This window comes from Acinonyx jubatus, chromosome E4 (genome assembly GCF_027475565.1).
Source record: "Acinonyx jubatus isolate Ajub_Pintada_27869175 chromosome E4, VMU_Ajub_asm_v1.0, whole genome shotgun sequence".
NCBI lineage: Eukaryota > Metazoa > Chordata > Mammalia > Carnivora > Felidae > Acinonyx > Acinonyx jubatus.
The window spans coordinates 2754725-2776650 of NC_069395.1; the positions used below are offsets into that span (position 1 = coordinate 2754725).

The window sequence follows — 21926 nt, forward strand, 5'->3', positions numbered from 1 at the left end:
CAAAGGTCTTTGTGCAAGGATTTCTATGCTAGAATTTTTATAATAGCTAAAAACTAGAGGTAGCCTAGTTGGCTGACTAAAGAAACACAAGAGAGAGCCAAGATCTATTTTTTAAACTAAAGCCAAGATGTATGTTTTAAGTGAAAAACGCAAGTTGCATCGTTATGTATAATCTGATGCTGTGAAAAATTTTATACTTTTATATTTATAATACATTTGAATACTTCTAGAAAAACGCCCATGAAACTATTAATAGCAGTTATATCTTGGAAGTACACCGACATAAAAGTGTGTGCCTGCAGGTGGAGACCTTCACTTTTTATGTTCTCCCTGCTGCACCATCGGTTTTCTTACGAAGATTTATGTATCCCTTCAGAATAACGAATCGTTAACAACTCGAAAGTTGTGCTGAAACACGGCCATGAAGGATGAAGGAATGCCACGGTGGAGACGAGGGCAGGCCCACGGAAGCCCGGCTTTCCCATTGCTAGCTGTGTGCAGACTGCCTGCTTCCCACCTCTTGAGTCTCATCTTGCTCTCCTGCAAATTGGGGATAACGGCGGTTTATCTCCAAGATGAAATGGGATCTCGCATGCCAACTACTAAGCACAGGGCCAGGCACATGCAAGGGCTCAGTGAGGATGATGATGATGACAATGACAAGGACAATGATGGCGGTGGTGGTGGTGGTGGTGAGAAATCTCTCCCTTTCCCACAGTTCTCTGTGATCGGTACCCTTGTCGCAGAGCTAAGACATAACTCACGGAGTCCAGGCAAGGAGTCCCTCAGGTGTGATGGCAGCAGCAGAAACAGCCTGCATCGTGTGAAGGAATCATAGAAACAAAGGCATGAAGGTGAGCAGTACGTCAGGAATACTGAGTGTGGCGGGTACGATGCGCGGTCCGCTGCGTTGTGAAGAGAGAGGGAGTGGCATTTAGCTCATGTTACACGCCTGCATGGTGGATCTGAGAGGTAAGTGTGTAAGAGTCTCTGAAGTTTCTCCTTTTGAATATCTCCTTCCAGAAAACTTTGAGTCCAAAATACTCCACAGTCACTGTGCACCAAAATCATAGAATTTTAGGGCTGGGGATGACCACAGTGGCCATCTAGTCTGATTTTCCCACTTTATGGGTGTGGAAATCGAGGTCAACATACGGGGAAATATGCTCGGCCAAGGTCACGCGGCTGGTTGCCTCCAGAGCTGAGACCAGAACGCTCACCTCTATGGCCCTTAGCATACTTGTGCTACCCTCCCCCGGGTCTCCCGGAACAGGAGGTTGGAGGTTCGGTCTGTAGGGCTGTCACAACTGGTTCAGAGCGCACAAGAAGCCGTTTCTCTTCGGATTCAACACTGAATGGCAAGTGGTCGGAGGGCAGCATAGAGAACGGAGGGATTTGGTGGAGAGTGGCTCGTGGCATCCATGCTGTCCTGTTCTAACCTCTCTGTGCTGCTCTCCCGCGGCTCCACTGCTTTAAGATCCACTTGGTAAAAAAAAAAACAAAAACGTGGACTCGTTGTGTCTCCTACAAGGCCACGCACAGAGCTAATGTTAATATGGAGTTTTAAATATGGAAGTCTGAGGCGTATTTATATTCCTGGTAATAAAGAAACATAAGAAGAGGGGCACCTGGGTGGCGCAGTCGGTTAGGAGGCCGACTTTGGCTCAGGTCACGATCTCGCGGTCCGTGAATTCGAGCCCCGCGTCGGGCTCTGTGCTGACAGCTCAGAGCCTGGAGCCTGCTTCTGATTCTGTGTCTCCCTCTCTCTGACCCTCCCCCGTTCATGCTCTGTCTCTCTCTGTCTCAAAAATAAACGCAAAAAAAAAAAAAAAAGAAGCATAAGAGTAAAGGCTTGAGGGGGGGTTCAAGGAGAGAAAAACCCGGACAAGGAACAGCCAAACCTGTTTCTGGAGCAGAGAGACCCATAGTCTCCCTTTGTAATCTTAACCACAGATCAGAATATAGTCTATGGTGTAAAAACCCTTTGCATTTTTAGTGAGGAGTTTCGATGCCACTGAGGAAGACCGCTTGGGCTGGGTGGCCAGGAAGGTCCAGGTTCTTGTAGGGGAAACCACAGGGAGGATCCTGGATGCACAGAGGGAGGTTGTGGCGGCAGGAAGTACTGGGGGCCTGAGCCGTCTCGGCAGCTGGGGGGAGGACCTCAGCTCCCCTCCAGGGGCTGGTCCTTGCCTGTGCTGCTACTGGGGCAGGACGAACTCACCGATGACACTGAGTGGCACCACCTCACTGCGCTGAGCTCCCAGGCCATTGTCGGCCTCGCAGGAGTAGTTTCCAGAATGTTCTGTAGTCAGAGACAGGTAGAAAGACGTTCCTCCCCCAGAGGGGGCCGAGCTGCTCTCCAAGGGGACGTCCTCGCGATAAAACTGGTACAGGATGGGGGGAGAGCCCCTCTGGGCCTCGCAGCGAAGCTCCACCACGTCCCCCTCCACGGCCTGGGCCCTGGGCGTCCTGACGGTGAGGACGGGGCGGGACGCTGGGACTGAGGGAGGAAAAACAGTTAACCATCAGTTCAGGCTGTTTGAACGTCCCCCTCCACAGGAAAGACGTTTCAAACCAGAAACTGTTTTCCTCGGTCTTTAGTGACCTTGTGACATCATCAGAGCCCAGTGATGATTTCCTCAGATCTGAGGACACAGTAAGATCCATGTGGTGCCGTATCCAGTTCAGAGGACTGGGATACACAGTCTCCAGTGTGTTTGGGGGCCTGAAGGCAAAGGTTACAGGGACTGCCGAGAAGTCAGGAGACAGTTGGGGGAAAGGAGGGACAGGAGACCCATGACTCACACAGCCAGGGACGTCACGGAGCCTGGGCCGCGTCGGAAACGAGGTCCACAGGGAATGGGTGCTGATCACCTTATTAGCTCATTTTATAGTCATTCACTCATCCAAAATTAACGGAGCACTAAGTAAGTCCCAGGAAGTGCACTATGTGCTAGGGATTCAAGAGCGAGAAAGACCCCGTCCCAGCCCTCCCGAAGCCTCAATCCAGAGGACGGGATAGGCAGCGATCACGTGAATAGCAGGTGCAGAACGAACACAGCGATGACTGATGCAAAGTGGAGACTAATGTGCTGTGAAATGTGTCATCCCAGGGACCCGGTCTCGCAGGGGCTGGTCAGGGAATGCTTCCTCACAGGGACATCTGAAATCAACCAGGTGAAGAGGAAAATGCAGAGTGTGCCCGGCAGGCAGACAGCATGTGCAAAGGCCCTGAGTTGGAAGAAGGCTGGAGCCCTGGAATTACTGTAACAAGGTGGCAGCAGCAGTGAGAGGCGGTCTGAGGGGTGGCATGAGTAGGAGAGGGAGGCTGGGCTCGAGGAGCCTCGGGGAGGACACTGAACCCCCTTCACACAGCCGCAGGAAGTCGCTAAGTGTATCTGTACAGGGCTGTGAGGTAATCCGATTGGTCCTGACTCATCACGTTAAATAAATGTCCGGGGAAAGGTCCTAGAGAGAGGGAGACACTGGGAGAGGAGGAGGAGGACACAAAGGGCTAATCGGTGTGCAAAGTGTCGGGAATGCGAGAAAGACAGAACCTAGGGATCAGGTGGAGACTCACGGAGAGCGGAGGCCTCTCCTCTGGGCCTAGGCAGCGGACGGAGGGGTCACCGTGTGGGCACCAAGACAAGCGGTATGGTGGTGGAGTCGGGGGCCAGTATCCGGGAGGGAGCAGACAGGTCGGTGAACTGGGGCTCTGCTGGGGTCTGAGGACAGTGGTGGCCACAGGGGTTGAAGCAGCAAGCAGGGCAGGTTGTTGGAGTGGCGCGTGTACAGGGGGGTGCAGGCTGGCGTGGAGCAGGTGACAAGGCGTGGTGTCCAGTCGCCAGCGGCTACACATCAGAGCCATGGCCTGACGGCAGGATGGAGGGCAGAGCTGTGGGTGAGATGCTGCCCTGCGGGGAAAGGGGCATCTCGGGGAGGCCAGCCCGCGACGGGGCCAGGTGCACACGCTGGGACACGGTGGTCCAGCCCCAGGCAGTAGGGGCGGGGACAAAGTCGGGAGAAGCTCTGGCAAGTCTTGTAGCCAGAGCTCCGGGAGGGGGCCGGAGGAGCCAGAGAGAAGTTCAAGGGCCAGTGAGACAGTGAGGCAGCCTTTGTCCTGATGGACAGACAGAGGAAACCCCACCCCGGCCTCTTCTGGGCTGAGACGCGCCCACATCAAGTGTCCTTTCCTGCCCATCATTGCGGACCAGGATGCGGTCTGTGGTCTGAAAGCCTTTACTTCTACATGAGGGCGTTCCTGGTCACAGTGGCTGCAGGATGGCTTCTGGGGAACACACAGCAAGGGGAAGGTGCAGGTTCCTGGAAATGGAGAGTCCAGACCTCCCAGATGGAGGCTGTGAGGGCAGGGGCCTGCTGTGATGTCACAGCAAACGGCCCTGTGGCACCTCCAGCCTGGGCCCCCGGGGAAGTTGGGGGCACGGTCGGCCCCTGGTTGTGCCGTCGTTGGAAGACTCAACTCACCTGTGACGTTGAGTGACACCGTCTCACTGCGCCGGGCCCCCAGGCCATTGTCGGCCTCACAGGAGTAGTTTCCAGAATGTTCTGCGGACAGGGGGAGTTTGAAGGACGCTCCTCCTCTGCTGTGGACCCTGCTGCTCCCCAGGGCGTTGTCCTCGCGATAAAACTGGTACAGGATGGGGGGAGAGCCCCTCTGGGCCTCGCAGCGAAGCTCCACCACGTCCCCCTCCACGGCCTGGGCCCTGGGCGTCCTGACGGTGAGGACGGGGCGGGACGCTGGGACTGAGGGAGGAAAAACAGTTAACCATCAGTTCAGGCTGTTTGAACGTCCCCCTCCACAGGAAAGACGTTTCAAACCAGAAACTGTTTTCCTCGGTCTTTAGTGACCTTGTGACATCATCAGAGCCCAGTGATGATTTCCTCAGATCTGAGGACACAGTAAGATCCATGTGGTGCCGTATCCAGTTCAGAGGACTGGGATACACAGTCTCCAGTGTGTTTGGGGGCCTGAAGGCAAAGGTTACAGGGACTGCCGAGAAGTCAGGAGACAGTTGGGGGAAAGGAGGGACAGGAGACCCATGACTCACACAGCCAGGGACGTCACGGAGCCTGGGCCGCGTCGGAAACGAGGCCCAAGTTGGAAGACTCAACTCACCTTTGATGTCGAGTGACACCGTCTCACTGCGCCAGGCCCCCAGGCCATTGTCGGCCTCACAGGCATATTTTCCAGAATGTTCTGCTGACAGGGGGAGTTTGAAGGACGCTCCTCCTCTGCTGTAGACCCTGCTGCTCCCCAGGGCGTTGTCCTCGTGATAAAACCGGTACAGGATGGGGGGAGAGCCCTTCCAGGCCCCACAGTAAAGCTCCACCACGTCCCCCTCCACAACCTGGGATCTGGGCCTCCTGATGGTGAGGATGGGGCGGGACACTGGGACTGAGGGAAGAAAAGTAAGTTGGTTGACATCTGTATCTTTTTATTTTCATTTTTCAGACATGACCTCTGCACTGTATTGATGATGTTTTCTAGATCTTTCCCTGTACCAGAACACTCACGCATATCAACACATCAATAGACACATAAAAGCATACAGGCACGCACACGCACAGGACCACAATATACGCACTGGTCTGTGCCTGGTCTTTCCTTCAGGAACGCACCATGAGCATCTTTCCACGTCATTGCTTGGAGATCTGTCTCATTTGCTTTTAGAGATCCAACTTATTGTGGTATGATTCACACGCCACAAAATGCAACTCTCTGAAATCTACAATTTGCTAACTTGGGATAAACATTGCTCGATTACTTTAATAACCGCAAAGCATTCCAGTGCATGGATTCACCACGGTACACTGAAGCAGTTACCCACGAGCAGGTGTTTATGTCCCAGCTCTCCTACAATGTCACGTCCCACAGTCCTGCATACACGTCACGGTACATTTGCACATGAGCTTCTGAGCATGAATTCTTAGAAGTGGACTTTTCTCAGGTGAGGAATACGAACATTTCAAGTAACCATATATTATGCTAGATTGTTCTTCAAAAACTTTGGACCCTTTTCCCTTTGCATTAACGGAGGTAAGAGCTCCTGCTCCCACACTGTCATGAGTGATAGTCACAGAAATGCAGAGGCTCATTTTTATTATTTCTTGTCTCTTCCTAATCCTAAATTCTACAGTTATTCTCTTAATGATTATGTATTTTTGAGAGAGAGAGAGAGAGAGAGAGAGCGAGCGAGCGAGCAGGGGAGGGGCAGAGAGAGAGGGAGACATAGAATCGGAAGCAGGCTCCAGGCTCTGAGCTGTTGGCATAGAGCCCGATGGGGGGCTTGAACTCAGAAGCCGTGAGATCATGACCTGAGCCAGGCGCCCCTACAGATATTCTATCTGAACAACTCCCCCCGTGTATCCTATGTGACTCTTCTGTCTACTTGCTGATTTTTCATGGGCTGCTGGTGAACTATAATCCATGAATGAGAAGTTACTGCCTGCAAAGTATTCAGATATTGCTTACAAAATGGAAAATTTGACAGCTGTCATTAATTTTTCAAAATGTATCAAGTCAATTCTTTTTTGTGCTCCCCTATGAAATAACAGTAGTAATCGTGAGAAAATTCTTGTTCTCTTATTTCTTTCTCCCCATCTGGCCAACTAGCTTTTCTTTGTTATGTATATATTTTTTACACCTTTGGCACTCTCCGTGACCATAACTCTCACAGTTGATTAGGCTTGTTTTCATATCTGATTCAGTGGTTTTCAACCCTATGTGTACAATATTCTTAACTAAGGACGTGTAAAAAAAAAAAAAATAGAGATTCTGAGACCACATCTGAGAGATTCTGAATGTAATGGGTCCAGAGAGATGATTAGTAATGAGCCTGTTTTCAGAGCTCCCAGACTCTAGCCTGCAGCCAAGGCAGGGCTCTGCTGGTCGCTGGTCCAAAGAGATCCAGCTTGTACTTCTTATAGCTAACTCCTTTTGAGCCCTTTGTATCGATTCATATTTTGGCTGGCTGGATTTTGTCATCATATAACTTGTTCGAGAAGGTTTAATGGATACTAAGTTCCCTGGGTCCCTGCATGTTTGAGCATGTCTTTTGGATTTGGTATAAAATTCTCCATTCTTTTTCCTCCTTTGAAAGTGCAAATCTGCGGAGAAAGAGGATCTCTTTTGCACTGCTGGTGGGAATGCAAGCTGGTGCAGCCACTCTGGAAAAACAGTATGGAGGTTCCTCATAAAACTAAAAATAGAACTACCCTATGACCCAGCAATTGCACTACTAGGCATTTATCCACGGATACAGGTGTGCTGTTTCAAAGGGACGCATGCACCCCCATGTTTATAGCAGCCCTATTGACAATAGTCAAAGGATGGAAAGAGCCCAAATGTCCATGGATGGGTGAATGGATAAAGGAGATGTGGAGTATTACTCGGCAATCAAAAAGAATGAAATCTTGCCATTTGCAATGACGTGGATGGAACTGGGGGGTATTATGCTAAGTGAAATTAGTCAGAGAAAGGCAAAAATCGTATGACTTCATTCATATGAGGACTTTAAGAGACAAAACAGAGGAACATAAGGGAAGGGAAACAACAATAATATAAAAACAGGGAGGGGGACAAAACAGAAGAGACTCATAAATATGGAGAACAAACTGAGGGTTACTGGAGGGGATATGGGAGGAGGGATGGGCTAAATGGGTAAGGAGCACTAAGGAATCTACTCCTGAAATCATTGTTGCACTACATGCTAATTTGGATGTAAATTAAAAAAGAAAGAAAGAAAGAAAGAAAGAAAGAAAGAAAGAAAGAACGAACGAATGAGCAAATCTGGACATGACTCCTCTCTCCCAGCATTGGTTTCTGTGCAAAGTCTAAGACAAATCTAATAATCTTTCTTTCTGAGATGACCAATTTCATTTATTTTTGCCTTGATCACATGTGCACGCACACCCACACACAATGCATGTGCACACAACAAACACATGCACACACATGTGCATATATAATCTCGAAATTCAGTAACCTTATCAGAGTATGTTTTTTTTTTAATTTTAAATGTTTATTTATTTTTAAGACACACACACACACACACACACACACACACACACACACACACACACAGTGGGGAGGGGCAGAGAGGGAGACACAGAAGCCGAAACAGGCTCCAGGCTCCGAGCTGTCAGCACAGAGCCCAATGCAGGGCTTGAACTCATGAACCGTGAGATCATGACCTGAGCCGAAGTCGGACGCTCAACCGACTGAACCACCCAGGCCTTTCGATCTACATATTCAATTTTCTTCACTTTGGGAAAATTTTTTATTACATCTTGGACTTTTGTTTTTTGTCTTCAGTTTGGTTTCCTATCTTAGGGACATTCCACACGGGGTCTTCACTGGTCTCCATATTTCGAACTGTGTTGCTTTCGTTTCTCTTTTTCTACTTTGCATTCTGTCAGGTTTTCTGAAACCAATTCTCCCTTTGATTAACGGTTTTCAGAAGGATACATCCTGTTCTTAAGGCTTCAAACTTGGATTTCATTTCTAAGAGAGCTTTGTGGGGGTTGTTTGGCTTTTCTTCCGAGCTCTGCTAATTTATAAAATATCTTCTGTTTTCTTATCATCTCCCCTTTAACCTGTTTGTTCCTTTTTGCATTTTTTTTTTTCTGGAGTCCGTATTGTCTTTAATTGTATTGAGAATAGTTAGAAGAATTTGTGGGTTTTTTTTGTTTCCTATGGCAATTCTTTTTAAAAGTATTATGAATTACGTGTCCTTTCTTCCCCTTTTATAGTTTCAAATGCATCAATGCAAAACTCCCATATTCTGCTTCTTTTTGCTTATAACTAATCCTTCAATGGATGGAGGTATATTCAGAGTCTTGTATCTGCTTGAGAATGCTGTGTGTGTGTGTGTGTGTGTGTGTGTGTGTGTGTGTGTGTGTGTTTCGTTGACCCAGGGCTGGTGATAGGTTCCAAATGGGTGTATCTTATCAGAACACCTTCCCGCAAACTCTCTTTGTCGTTTCTTTGGGGCACAGTCCCTCAAAAAAGTACATAGTTTTGTCAGAGTATCTGCCTGGCTCACAGTGAAGCTTCCCAGCTCACAGACAGTTGTCTGCGAATCTAGGGCTCATGAACTTCTGCCCACGTGCAGGAGTGGATGCAAAGATCAGTGTTCTCTTCCTCATCTTGCCTCAAAGGCTTTTTGTTCATCGTTTTATGAATGCCGACTGAGGACCCGCACTGTGCCAGGTGCCAAGTAGGCACAGGGATGTGGCGGAGACCCAGAGTGACGAGGCTCTGTTCTCATGAAGCTTACAATGTGGTTTTGAGGGAGGCAGGCAAGAAACAGGAGATAAAGAAGTTTGAGGCATTGCTAAGTTTGAGAAGAAAATAAAACGTGGTAATGGGATGGACGGCGCCTTAGGGCTGGGGCCTTTCCTAGGTAGGTTACGTTCCGGCTTCGGAGCCTGGGTCTCACAACACTTAAATTTCTTAACTAATCTCTTGACCCCACAATTTACGTTGGGGGAATGTCTGCCTTTGGTCATTCCTGATTTCTGTGACCTGAGACAGAGGTTGTCCAGGAGGAAGAGAGCCTTCAGATCTGTCTGTTCAAAGATAAGACAACTCCACCGGACTCATGTGTTCCTAAGACCAGCACGTTGCCAGTTTACATACTCACCAGCTGCTGCCTCCAGCCGCAATCGTGCTCTGACTCCTGCCCCCTTCCATGGCCCCGGCGGTGCCTCCCCTCGCGCCGCCGGGAGCGACGGTGAAGCCGTCGGTGGCGCTCTCCCCCGGGGGGCCGGGCAAACGGGCCCAGCTCGGCAGCACGCCCCGCTCTGCCCCCTCTGTCTTCTCTGGGGCTCAGAGGGACGCTAATCACCGTCTTGCCTAACTTCCAGCATACGGTGGAAACAGTAAGACAAAGGCAGTTTACACGTTTTGCCCGAATTACGAACCACATTTTCATAGCCAGAGCCAGAATTCAGGTTTTCTGACTCATACTTAGATCGGACGACCCAAGTGTTTTCAGCTACGCTGGCTCTTTCTAGGAAACCCCAGAGTCCCTGCCGTGCACACGGGTCCCTAAAACAAGTATTTTCTGAACCGTAGTTCGTGCTGTGCTGTGTCGTCTCCACGCTTTTGTTGGGCTGGAGGTGGGCAGTGCATGGCCTGCGGCCCCCCGGGGCCCGGCTGCCCGCCCGGTCCTACCGCTGCCTTGGCTCGAGCCATCCGGCCCTGGAGGCCGGGCAGAGGCTGAGATACACGGCAAGGAGTCGCAGCCAGAAGCCAAGCAGTTGATGCCGGCGTGGCAGAGGTCACGAGGTGGAGAGAAGGGAGGGCGCTTAGGAGCAGCAGGGGTGACGGTGGGGACACAGGAAAATAGCTGGTGGCCTGCGAGCAGAGTGAGCTTTGAGCTCGTCACAGGCCAGTATCACCTGCTCTGGAGAAATAAGTGATTTTCTGAGAGATCTCCCAGCTCTTCCTTGTGCCTGCAAGTGTTCTCTTGTTTTTCTCGCTCCCTGGACGTCCACGAAACAACCCTCCCCTCTGGGGACACCTGGTCTCAGTTTCCTCATGACGTAGAATGGTCTGGTGAACCCCGCTCATGGTTTTTCCATCATCCTTCTATTTCTCATAAAAACAGATAAACCAACAGGGGCGCCTGGGTGGCTCAGAGGGTTGAGCATCTGACTTCGGCTCAGGTCATGATCTCACGGTTACGTGGGTTCGAGCCCCGCCTCGGGGTCTGTGCTGACAGCTTGGGGCCTGGAGCCTGCATCCGATTCTGTGTCTCCTTGTCTCTGCTCCTCCCCCACTCACCCTCTGTCTCTCTCTCTCTCTCTCTCTCTTTCAAAAATAAATAACATGAAAAAAAATTAAAAACAAAAAAACGGCCAAACCCACAAACAACTGGGCTTTCACTCCCTAAGAAGCAAAGATCCAAGTGTAAACACAAGCAACTTCACTCCAAATTTGATGCCACCTATTTGGGTGATTACGTGGGTCACCATGAGCTGTATGCCTCTGATTTGTGTGCTTTTCTGAACGTATGGCATATTTCAACAACAACTTAAAAAATGTGATACGATAAAATGAAACTTATTTTCACGGATTCAGGCAAAAGATCACGGAAACTCCAGAAAACCCTCCCTCCTTCCCTCGTCGACCCTGCCGTGAGTTCTTGAATGGCTTGGGAACTCTGGACCGGTTGAGGGCTTGCCGCCTACTTGGCTGCGTGACCCTGCTTGCAGCCAAGTGCACGCGTGAATGTTAGTGCTTCTGGGCACTGGGTTAAGAAAGAGTCTCCCGGGACGGGATCTACAGAACATGCGAAAACCTCGGAGGGAATGCATTCCTCTGGTAAAAGCTGGGGAGTCCCTTGAACTATCCAGGGGTCAGGCTGAGCCAGGGCAGGGAGGGCTAAGGCCCACAGCTGGCTGCCAGGGGCGCCAGGTTGGGGAGGTGGAGACTGCGAGATCCATGCAGACTTCTGAAAGGAAAGAACCGCGTGAGAGGCAAGGACTGAGTCAGCGCCCCCGGGGTTCAGCCACAAAACGCCGCATGCAAAAGCAGAAGACGCAAAGGAGAAGGGAGTCTGGGTGTGATGGCTGCCTTGCCACTTGTCGCATCGGGCCTCAGTTTCCTCTTAACATAGTGGCAAAACAGAGATGAGTGGCTGACAAGAATGCAGGGCTTACCTTTGACAGAGAGGCTCTTGGCCTCACTGCGCTGGGGCCCGAAGCCATTGTCAGCGGTACAGAAGTAGTTCCCAGAGTCCTGCACCGTCACGGTGACACGGAGGGACACTCCTCCTGCAGACAGGACCGACCTGCTCCCCAGGCTGATATTCTCGTGATAAAACTTGTACAGGATGCGAGGCGAACCTCTCTCGGCTTTACAGGAAAGTGTCACTGTATGTCCTTCAGGAACCAAGGCCCCACCGGGGCGGAGGGTGAGGACAGGACGAGACACGGGGACTGAGGGAAAGAATCATCAGTCAGCGGGTGCTGGGCCTCCTCCCTGCACATTTCCGGTGCTGGCTGGGCTTCAGCCCCTGCCTTCCACGTGCCCCCTTCTCCCCATCCGCCCCCCTTGAGGTGACCCCACTCCTGTTTTCCGGTGCAAATGACGCTCTTGTGGAGGAAGTCCCTTCTTTTACCCTTCCCTGCTCCTTCCTGTGACCCTGGAAGAGCTGCCCCCACCTGCCCACCCCAGAAGAATCCTCCTCCTTCTCCACCTGCCTCTGTCCCACATACAGATTCTCTGGCTCCGTCGGCTTCTTCCAAACTCCATGTAGACGTATTTAATCCTCTCCACATTAGAAAATCAGCAAAGCATGGGGCGCTCGGGTGACTCGGTTGGTTAAGCGCCCAACTCTTTGTTTCGGCTCAGGTCATGATCTCATGGTTCATGGGTTCGAGGCCCATGCTGGGCTCCGTGCTGATGAAGCCTGCTTGGGATCCTCTCTCTCTGCCTCTCCCCTGCTTGCTCTCTTTCTTGCTCTCAAAATAAATAAACTTCAAAAAATTTAAAAAATCAACCACAGAAAACCTTCCGCATTTCTGTGTACTCTTCCCCGTCATCCCTTTCTCCTGTGGACGGATTTCTGAGAGAAGGGGCCTACATTTCCTGTCTCCATTTCTTTGCCTCACACTCCTGTTTTGGTCTGTGAAAACCTGCTTTTTTGCCTTATCGCCACCAATCTATAACGTTGATCTTCCGCGTTTGCGATTATAATGAGAATATAGCGCTGTCACATGTGCATCTGCTGTACGGGTGTCTGTCGTGTATAATTTGTAAACACATGCATGCAAGCACTAATTATCAAACAAGCCAATGGGGCAGGTGCTATTACTGCCCCTATTTTACAGAAGAGGAAACTGAAGCCCAAAGCAGTCAACCGCGCAGCTGGTAAGCGAGGCAGCGGTCACACCCAGACTCCCTTTTCTCCTCTCCGTCTCCTGCTTTTGCATGCAGCGCTTTGTGGCTGAACCCAAGGGAGGTGACTCAGTTCTTGTCTCTCATCAGCTCGCACCTCTGCTTTGTCTGAAGTGGCCACATCTTCTGCTTCAAATACATTCTTCCCTTGGTTTCTGCGGTTTCTGGGTCACGGCGCCTCCTCCCACGAGCCACGGTGCTCAGGGCCCTTCCCCTTCGGCGGGGCTGGCCTGAGGTCCTGTCTGGCCTCTCTTCTGGAGCCTCTGCTCTGCTCCTGGAGGCTCCCAGGGCGGGCTCTTCTCTTTTCTGCCATCCATTCGTCACCCCGGCGGCCCGAGTGATCTCTCCGGTGTGAGTCCCGATCGCGGAGCCCGGAGCTCCCTTTGGAATAAGGCCCAAGCCCTGAGCATGGGTCTGAGGCCTCCTGCCACCCGTCCTCCGCCCCTCGGCCCTTCCACGCTCGCTGCAGTCTGCACCGCCAGCCTCCCGCCGGGTCCTGGACGGGTCCCTCGTTTCCGCTGCGCGTCTTTCGGCGCCTGCCTCCGCCCGGGTCCCAGGCTCTCTCCCAGCCCTCAGCTCCCCCGTGAGCTCTCCTCGAGTCCTGTCCCGGGCAGCGCAGATCGGGGTGCCCCCCTGCCCCCACGGCCCGCAGGTACTCGTGGGCCTCGGCCCGGGGCTGGCCGGGGTGCCGGTCCACACCCGCCGGTCGCCCCCAGAACCGTGCACAAGGCCGGGCCGGGCTCGCCTCAGGCCTCGGCAGAAGGCGCGCAGCGCTAGCCGAGCGCATGCGCCGTCACGTAGGCACTTCCGCCGCGGCGGGCGCTTGCGGTGACGTCACTGCCCGATGTCCTCGGGCCTCTGGGTGTTCGCAGCGCGGAGCCCCTGCCCTCCTGGTCCGATGCCTCCGTCGGGGCTCCCTGGCCCAGTTCCGTACGACCTTCTGCGCAGGAGCTGCGGGAGCGGCTGCACTCTGGCTCGTCGCCAGCCTGGTTGTGTGTTTTCTCCAGAAGCGGAAACTGAGGCTGCGCGGGTCCTGCGCCGGGACCGGACTGCGCATGAGTACCCCCCCCCAACCCCCGCCCCCAAAGGTGCGCCCGGAACTGGTTCTGTGTCGACGGTACAACGCTGAGACTCGAGGCTCCGCAGAAACCGGGTAGGTTCGTAACTTTTTCGACACTCGCCTTTGTCACTTTGGGGGCCTTAAGGCCATCGGGCGGAGGGGTCATCCGTGCTTCCCAGACTCGCTCTCCCCTGCACTCCTGCTCCCCGGCGCCCGCGGAGGAAACGCTGATCGCGCCGCGCGGGCTGAGTACCTTTGGTGGCTCTGTACCCCGCTGGGATCCATACGTGACGTTCGAGAGCCAAGTGATCAAGGTGTGTGGTGATCAATAATTGACGTCACCTCTGGGCCCCGGGGACTGATTCTGCAGTTACTGAGAGCACGTACGAGGATGGGGCCTCGCAGGACGAGGGGTGGGCACGAGAAAGCACCGGTCTCCTCGGGTGGGGCCGGGAGGGGAGCTGCGGTGCAGACGTCCCGGGCTCTGATGGAGCCTGCACTGTGCCAGCGACCAGGCGCAGAGAGGCAGGCAGCTGTCCCCGGGAACATCGGTGGGCCTTGGAGGCGGGAGAGCACTACGGGAGGGCTGGGGGAAGGAGGCCGAGGATGGAGGGCTGCAAGCCCAGGACTTACCAGTCACAGTGAGGTACACGGGCAGGCTGCGTTGGGCACCCAGGCCGTTGTCCGCGGTGCAGTAGTAGTTTCCAGAATGCTCTGCCCTCAAAGACATGACGGACTTCATGCCCTGAGTGGGCTCCATCTTCTGGATGACGACTTCTTCGCGAAGGAATTGGTACAAGATTGGGAAGGAGCCACTCTCGGCTTTACAAGTAAGCGTCACTGTATGTCCTTCAGGAACCGAGGCCCCATGGGGGCTGAGGGTGAGGACAGGACGAGACACAGGGACTGAGGGAAAGAATCATCAGTCAGGGGGTGCTGGGCCTCCTCCCTGCACATTTCTGGTGCTGGCCGGGCTTCAGCCCCTGCCTTCCACGTGCCCCCTTCTCCCCATCCGCCCCCCCTTGAGGTGACCCCACTCCCGTCTTCCAGGGTAAATGATGCTCTGGTGGAAGAAGTCCCTTCTTTTACCCCTCCCTGTTCCTTCCTTCTGCCTGTGACCCTGGAAGAGCTGCCCCCACCTGCCCAAGCCCTGGGGTCTTCTGCTCAGTCCCTGTTCTCCGCTTCTCCACTCACTGGGGCTGGGCTCAGTGCACCACCCTTCATCCTTTCCCTTCCAGATTCACACACTGTTCCAGGATCCCCTCCTCTGTCCCCGCACTCTCCCCGCATCCATCCTGACCCCCTCTGTTTCCCTTGGAGAGAACAGGGTCAGGAACAGGATGGGAGGCCTGTGAGTTTCCAGAGGCCAGGACTGGGGTCTGCCTGCTGAGTACTGGCCCAGTGCTGAATGAAGAGTCTCCTTAGGACGGGCTGGGTTAGGCAGCCATGACTTCCCTAAGGGCCTTGAGTGCCCTGGTCAAGGAGTGGTGGTTTTGGGGGTCCTCCTCACCCCTGACTACATCTCTGGAGTGGCTACGATGTTATTACCCATCTCTGTATCTTACGAGGATGTGTGTGTTGGTTATTGTCAAAAATTAACTGCTAATTGGGAAAAGATACTTCTGCATCCCTGGGAGAAAGAGAGATGGAGACAAACAGGGAGGGAGGGAGAGAGAACGAGGGAGGGAGGGAAGAGACGCTGCGGACACATCGAAGGGCGTGATGGTCCTGGGCTGGACAGAGCACGAGGCCCGCGACAGATAGAGAGACACCCTTGCTCAGAGATCTGGGAGACAGCAGAGACATCAGGACGTCACTGGCTGCACCGTGTTCCTCCAAAATGCCTGTGTGGAAGCCCTAACCCCAGAGGTGGCTGTATTTGGAGACGGGGCCTTTGAGGAGGTAATCCAAGTTAAAGGAGGCTATAGGTGGGGCTCTAATCAGGTCAGACCGGGGCTCTTATGACAGCAGAGGAAAGAGGCCCAGGTAGGACTCGGCGAGAAGCCGGCCAGCTGCAGGACGGAAAGCGCTCTCTTGAGACGCCAACCTACTGCTCCTTGATCTTGGACTCGTAGTCCCCGGGGCTGTGAGAGAATGCACTTCTGCGTGCAGGCCATGCAGCCTGAGCAGACCCATGCAGGTGACTTGGGGACGAGGCAGGAAGCGGGTAAGGCAAGAGATTGGTTGGGAGGCAGTACAAGGCCCGAAGAAGCCGGAGGGGCTGGGCTCCAGTTGACCAGCAGGACAATCAAGCACTGATGTGCGGCTCCTCCTGGCTCCTGCCCCGTCCCTGGGTCCTGGCGGATGAGAACCCGCTGACACTCACTCTGCACGCGTAGCTGGGATTTCTGGCTCTGTTTGCAGACGCCGGAAGACCCTCTCTGGGCCTCGCACCAGTAATACGGCGGGTCTCTGCTCCTCGTGGTGAGGGTCGGGATTTTCAGAAAGCTTTCCGAGCCCAACTGCAGCATGTCGTCGTCTTTGAAGAAGCGGAACCAGAGTTTGACGTCCGACCTCAGCGGAGGGAGCTGGGTCTTGCAGGTCAGGGTCACTGACTTCCCAGAGACGGTTGGTGAGAGGCTGGCTGTCAGCACGGGACGTGGAAACAGCTCTAGAGAAGGATCACAACGGTCCCCAGAGCAGTGAGGCCCTGAACTGCTCTGGAGAGAAACACAGCCCGTCTGCAGCAGCCGCGGAAGGTGCACAGCAGGCAGGGGGGAGGCCGCTTTCCATCCGCAACCCCCTTCAGCTCAAAGCACCCCTGCGCTTCCTCCGATGCTCGCAGGAGTGAGCCCTGAGGTGCGGGGGTATCCCAGCCCACCCTTCTCACCCTCTGCTGCCTCAGGGAGCGTCCTTTCAGCAAGCCCGTCTCGCAGATAACGAAGGCTTTACCTTGGACTTCGATGTTGATCGTGTTGGAAGAGTAGGAACAGCAGCCATTCTTAAATCCGGAACAGCGATAGTCTCCGTTATCTTTGAGACTCGCTTGCTCGATGCGGAAGTCGGAACTTTCATCAGAGACGCTCAGGACCTCGCCCCGCCTATGCAGTGTCGTGGTATCCAGAGTGATTTCTGCGTTTGCTCGGCATCTCAGAACCACAGAGTCGCCTTCGAACACGAAGGGGGGAGCCTGCAGGATCAGGTTCGCTGCAAGACAACGCGAGCCTGGTCACTCGGTGCCTTCTCTTGATTAGTGTCCCCAACGGATTTTCTAGGATTGGGATGGGGGAGAAGAACGCATAAAATAACTACAATCCGCTTTTATTCTGATTTTAGAGTGGACACGTGTCCTGAGAAGACTCGGAAAGCAGAAATGTAAGTACAGATCCCTTCCCGCCTCGCGGCCCAGATGTGGACGTGCACGTGTCGGGTGCTCTTTTCCATGGGCACGTACGTGAGAGTCTGCCGTGTTCTCTTTATGAAACTGCAGCAGTGTTTGCGTATTTGACAACCTACTCTGCTACGAACCCTTCTCTAGGCCGTCGGTCTCGCTACCGAACCTGGCTTCTAACGGCCGCAAAGTTTCCCTTCAGTGCGATGCCATGTAATTTACTTAATGAGCTTTCTTTTCTTGACCGTTCAGTGTCCTTCAGTTTGGGGGGAGTGTGTCTATGATTCCAGTAGGTGAATTCTTTTTTTTTTTTTTTTTTTAATATTTATTTTTGAAGCAGAGAGAGACAGAGTGTGAGCGGGGGAGGACCAGAGAGAGAGGGAGACGCAGAATCCGAAGCAGGCTCCAGGCTCCCAGCTGTCAGCACAGAGCCCGACGCGGGGCTCGAACCCACGAACCGTAAGATCATGACCTGAACTGAAGTCGGCGGCTTAACTGCCTGAGCCACCCAGGTGCCCCTCCAGTAGGTAAATTCTTAAGAGGGGAATTGCCAGCTCAGAGAGGATAAGCATCTTACTTTCTCCTTGTTACCATACCGCTTCCTTGTTCATGAAATCAGAGAACATCATAACTTGCTTTGAATTCAAACAGGTGGCTTTATTTATTATTCTTTCTGGGGTGCCTGGGTGGCTCAGTCAGTTAAGCATCAGACTCCCGATCTCACTCAGGTCGTGATCTCACGGTTGGTGAGATCGAGCCCTGTGTTGGGCTCTGTGCTGGCAGGGCAGAGCCTGCTTGGGATTCTCTCTCTTCTTCTTTTTAATTCAGAAAGAAATTACACCAAAATAAATCAGAATCTCTTTACATAAAAAAACAAAAAACAAAAACAGGTGGCTTTAGGACACAGGGAAAAAGAGAAATGTTTCTTCTTTTTTTCTTGTTGTCTGTATACATTATACCCTTGCACAACATGGGGGTGGGGCACCGACCCCCCATGCAGTGGAAAATCTGAGAATTATGCATTTTGTGACATTAACACGTATTTTGTATGTTCTCTATATCATAGACCATATTGTTGGAAGGAAGTAAACTGGAGGGAAATGTTATTAAGAAAATCATCAGGAAGAGAAAATACATTTACAGTCCTGTCCTGTAGAAAGTCTGCAGGGAAGGGGACCCGTGCATTTCAACCCCGTGGCATTCATGGGTCAGCTGTACCTCTGTCTGTCTGTCTGCCTGTCCATCTGAAAAATCCTCATGCTGCTTATTATTCCAAATAAATTTTATAAGTTTGAAACTACACGTGTGGGGTGCCTGGGTGGCTCAGTCAGCTGAACGTCCAACTTCAGCTCAGGTCGTGATCTCACAGTTTGTGAGTTCGAGCCCGTATCAGGCTCTGTGCTGACAGCTCAGAGCCCAGAGCCTGCTTCGGATTCTGTGTCTCCCTCTCACTCTGCCCCTCCCCCACTCTCACTCTGTCTCGCTTTCAAAAATAAAAAATAAAAAATAAAAAATTAAAATAATTAAAAAAACCAAAACTATACATAGATTCAGAAACCATTCAAATAATTTGCTTCTCCGATTTTCTTGGATCTGAGCAACAAATCTCTGGGTCTCATCTGTATAGATTATTATTCCGTAAACATAGGCAGCTTCTGGGTAACTGTGTGGTTTCTAAAGAAACTGTGGTTTGTTTCTTTTCTTTTTTTCTCACCTGAAGAAAAGGTCAAGCTCACGTGGTCACTTGGGAGCGAGTCCTGGGTCTGGCATCTGTACTGTCCGGAGTCACGGACCTCCAGGGTGTTTCCTGGGGTTTCACGTAGCATTCTCCCCTCGAGGTACCAAAGGAACCGTTTTATTTTCTGTGGAGCGTGCAAGTGCAATACGTGACAAGTCAGGGTCACTGTCTCTCCTGTGAAGACGACGGTCCATGGAGGATGGAGGGAAATCACGGGTTTGGCCACAGCTTCTGAGGAAGAGAGAGACAGAGCCTGAGATGGGGACGCCTGTGGTCCCCGCCACGGTCGTCTGTGTGGGACGGACCCGAGGACCAGGCTTGGGGGGATCCCCAGGAAAGCCTCCTGGGAGGGTCAGTGGTTGCTCACGGCTGTTTGTGGATTGGAGCCCCCAGGGGATGGCAATGAGAGAAATGATTTCAAGCCGACAGTGTAAGCAGCGGGGTTCGCCGCCAAGTGTCAGTGGGATCAATGGCCAGTTGGCTTCTTACGGGCGCTAGAGAAGGCCGCCCCTGCCCTCCTACTTCATCACGTCCACCGACTCATGGGGACCTCCCAGGGAGCTGTGCGCATCACAGGTGTGCACTTTCTCTCACGGGATAAATCCTATTTTCTGAAGGTTTTGGCACTGAGTAAAGCCTGAGGGATTAACTTGTCTAACACCTTCGTGTCGCAGATGATGTTTCAGATGCCCAGAGACTCTTGTCACAGCTGATTGTGGCAGAGCAAGGAACGGACAGGTCGTTTGCTGGAATCCAGAAGTGAGCCAGACAAGGATGAAATCCCGGGGCAGCTGATTTCGGGCAAGGAGAGCGGTTGTATTGCCGTTCGCGAATCCTCAAATATTCAGGACATTCTCTGACCCAGGGGAATGGTGGTGGGAGTCAGAACTAAGAAAATGTGTGACACAGATAATATGTCTTCTCCCCCGATTCCTATTTGGGGTGCATTTCTTCTTTTTGAGGGCCTAGTTGCTGGATGTTTTTCTGGAGGAGGAACATTTCCTGCAGGATTTTACTTCTAAATGTGTAGAGAACGTAGTATTCCTGCTCGCGTCTTCACAGTGCGATGCTTACAGAGACGTTCTTCGAGCTTGCTGATGGGAGAAAACCTTATCCCAAGCCCTGCGCGTTTGCCGTGGAGTTGAGGACGTCCTGCATGGTCAAGTGGGTTCCATCTGCGGTAGGGTTAAGTTCAGGGTCTACTGAAGGCCAGGAGCCGCTTGTGCATTTCTTAGTTCTTCCAGGGAGAGGACGGGGCGGGGGGGAGGGGGGCGTGTGGCTGTCCTGGCCCTTGGGTGGTGCCAGCAGAGCACGTGACACTTTCACACCCCTTCTGGTCTCGGCGAGAACAGGAGCTATTGGAGACCCTCAGACAGACATTGCAAGCACCTCGTGTTTTTTAGGGAGACATTCTTATCCAGGGACACCCGAAGAACAAAAGAGACGAGAACTCACCAGATTTTCCACTGACAGGAGCTGCAAAATAAATAAATTAGCCAGAGATGAACACAGAGCAAGGATTCTTCGGTTTTTCAAAAGTCATGGCTATTGTTTTCTGTTCATTTTATTATTTCTTTCAATAGAAATTCATTTAAAAAACTTAACAGACACTTGTCAAATGTCTCCTCCTTGGACTTCTAAGATGAATAAAAAAAAAACGGTACCTGCTGGCAAGGAGTTGATGGCTGGGGGAGCAGAAGCAGGAAGCAAAATAACGTAGTGCGGAAGGGAAGTGCGGTAGTAGAAACACACACGGGCATCTTGAGGGCGGAAGGGCCAGCGAGGCCAGTGAGTGTGTGTGTGTGAGTGTGTGGTGAGGGGGATGGGCTGTGACACGTACCCGAAAGAGTGATCCTTGAGAAAACTGAATGAAAACAGGAGTCAGCCAGGCAAGGGTGTCTGTACCTGGCGAGACATGGTGGAGGAGGTAAGAAAGGAGGAAGGGCACAGAAGTGGAGAAATAGCACTGGTGTTCAGGGGGGCTGAGACGGAGTTCTGGAAGGAAGAGAGTGAGGGGGACTCGGGTCGGAGAGGCATGCAGGGCTCGCGTCATGGGCGGTAAGTAGCTGTGGGTTTCTTCTAAAAGCTGCAGTGTTACCATCATCAACAGGGAGCCATGGAAAGGCTTCAAGTAGGAGAACGGTAAGGTTAGAATTTGTAACTTCGGTGGAGCATTATGACGGTGGGTAGACGTCCGTGAGACCGGATGTGAAGCAGAGAGGCTGGTTAGAAGGCAGGGGCGAGAGATGATGATGTTTACTTTTCTTCAGGGTGTTTATCCCAAATTATTTGCTTGTTTACTTTCCCACCTCTAGCATAGATGTTCTGTGAGAGCAGTGGCTTCTTAGGTTTGTCATATGCCCCCCTGGATCTACAACAGTGCCTGGCATTTAAGAGACATTCCGTAAATATTGAGTGTGTATTTATTAAGTAATGAATTAAGTAACTAAGTGAATAGAGGTAGGGGGTACAGGTTTGAGAAATGGGTAACGGGAAGACAGAGGAGGCAAAGTTGGCAAGTTTATAAACTGCTTAGACACTCCAGATGAGGGGCCGTTCATTTATTCAACAAATTAAAAAAAAATTTTTTTAATGTTTATTTTATTTCTGAGACAGAGACAGAGCTTGAGTGGGGGAGGGGCAGAGAGAGAGGGAGACACAGAATCCCAAGCAGGCTCCAGGCTCCAAGCTGTCAGCACAGAGCCCGATGCAGGGCTCAAACCCACGAACCGCAAGATCATGACCTGAGCCGAAGTCAGTCGCTCAACCGACTGAGCCACCCAGGCGCCCCTATTCAGCAAATTTTAAAATGCCGACTATGTGCCAGGGCCTGGATAGGACAAAGGAGATCCAGCAGTGAGCAAGCGGT

The 21926-nt window shown here is 52.3% G+C and overlaps 1 protein-coding gene and 1 long non-coding RNA gene across 11 annotated transcripts in view; one reads left to right on the forward strand and one right to left on the reverse strand.

Moving 5' to 3' along the window:
* The window catches only part of FCRL5 (Fc receptor like 5), a 37488-nt gene that overhangs the window by 6399 nt on the left and 9163 nt on the right, over positions 1-21926 (reverse strand). Inside the window, exons 2-10 of one of the 5 annotated variants that reach the window (XM_053208895.1) lie at positions 20513-20533; positions 19034-19288; positions 16881-17135; positions 16315-16599; positions 14622-14894; positions 11689-11967; positions 5138-5416; positions 4486-4764; positions 2222-2500 (exon numbers count right to left, since the gene is read on the reverse strand). In XM_053208895.1, the coding sequence (XP_053064870.1) occupies positions 2222-2500; positions 4486-4764; positions 5138-5416; positions 11689-11967; positions 14622-14894; positions 16315-16599; positions 16881-17135; positions 19034-19288; positions 20513-20533 (2205 nt within the window). The remainder of the gene's footprint in view (positions 1-2221; positions 2501-4485; positions 4765-5137; positions 5417-11688; positions 11968-14621; positions 14895-16314; positions 16600-16880; positions 17136-19033; positions 19289-20512; positions 20534-21926) is intronic. The other 4 variants (XM_053208896.1, XM_053208897.1, XM_053208899.1 and 1 more) reach the window with 4 other exon arrangements.
* LOC128312954 (uncharacterized) lies at positions 12782-20831 on the forward strand. Of its 6 annotated transcripts, XR_008292981.1 has the most exons (6): positions 12862-14304; positions 14715-14818; positions 16353-16687; positions 16834-17130; positions 17265-17303; positions 19040-20771. It is a non-coding gene; the product is annotated as an uncharacterized LOC128312954 (long non-coding RNA). The 6 variants fall into 6 exon arrangements; XR_008292979.1 differs by having other exon boundaries at positions 12782-14304; positions 14715-16687; positions 16834-17164; positions 19040-20831; XR_008292978.1 differs by having other exon boundaries at positions 12782-14304; positions 14715-16687; positions 19040-20831.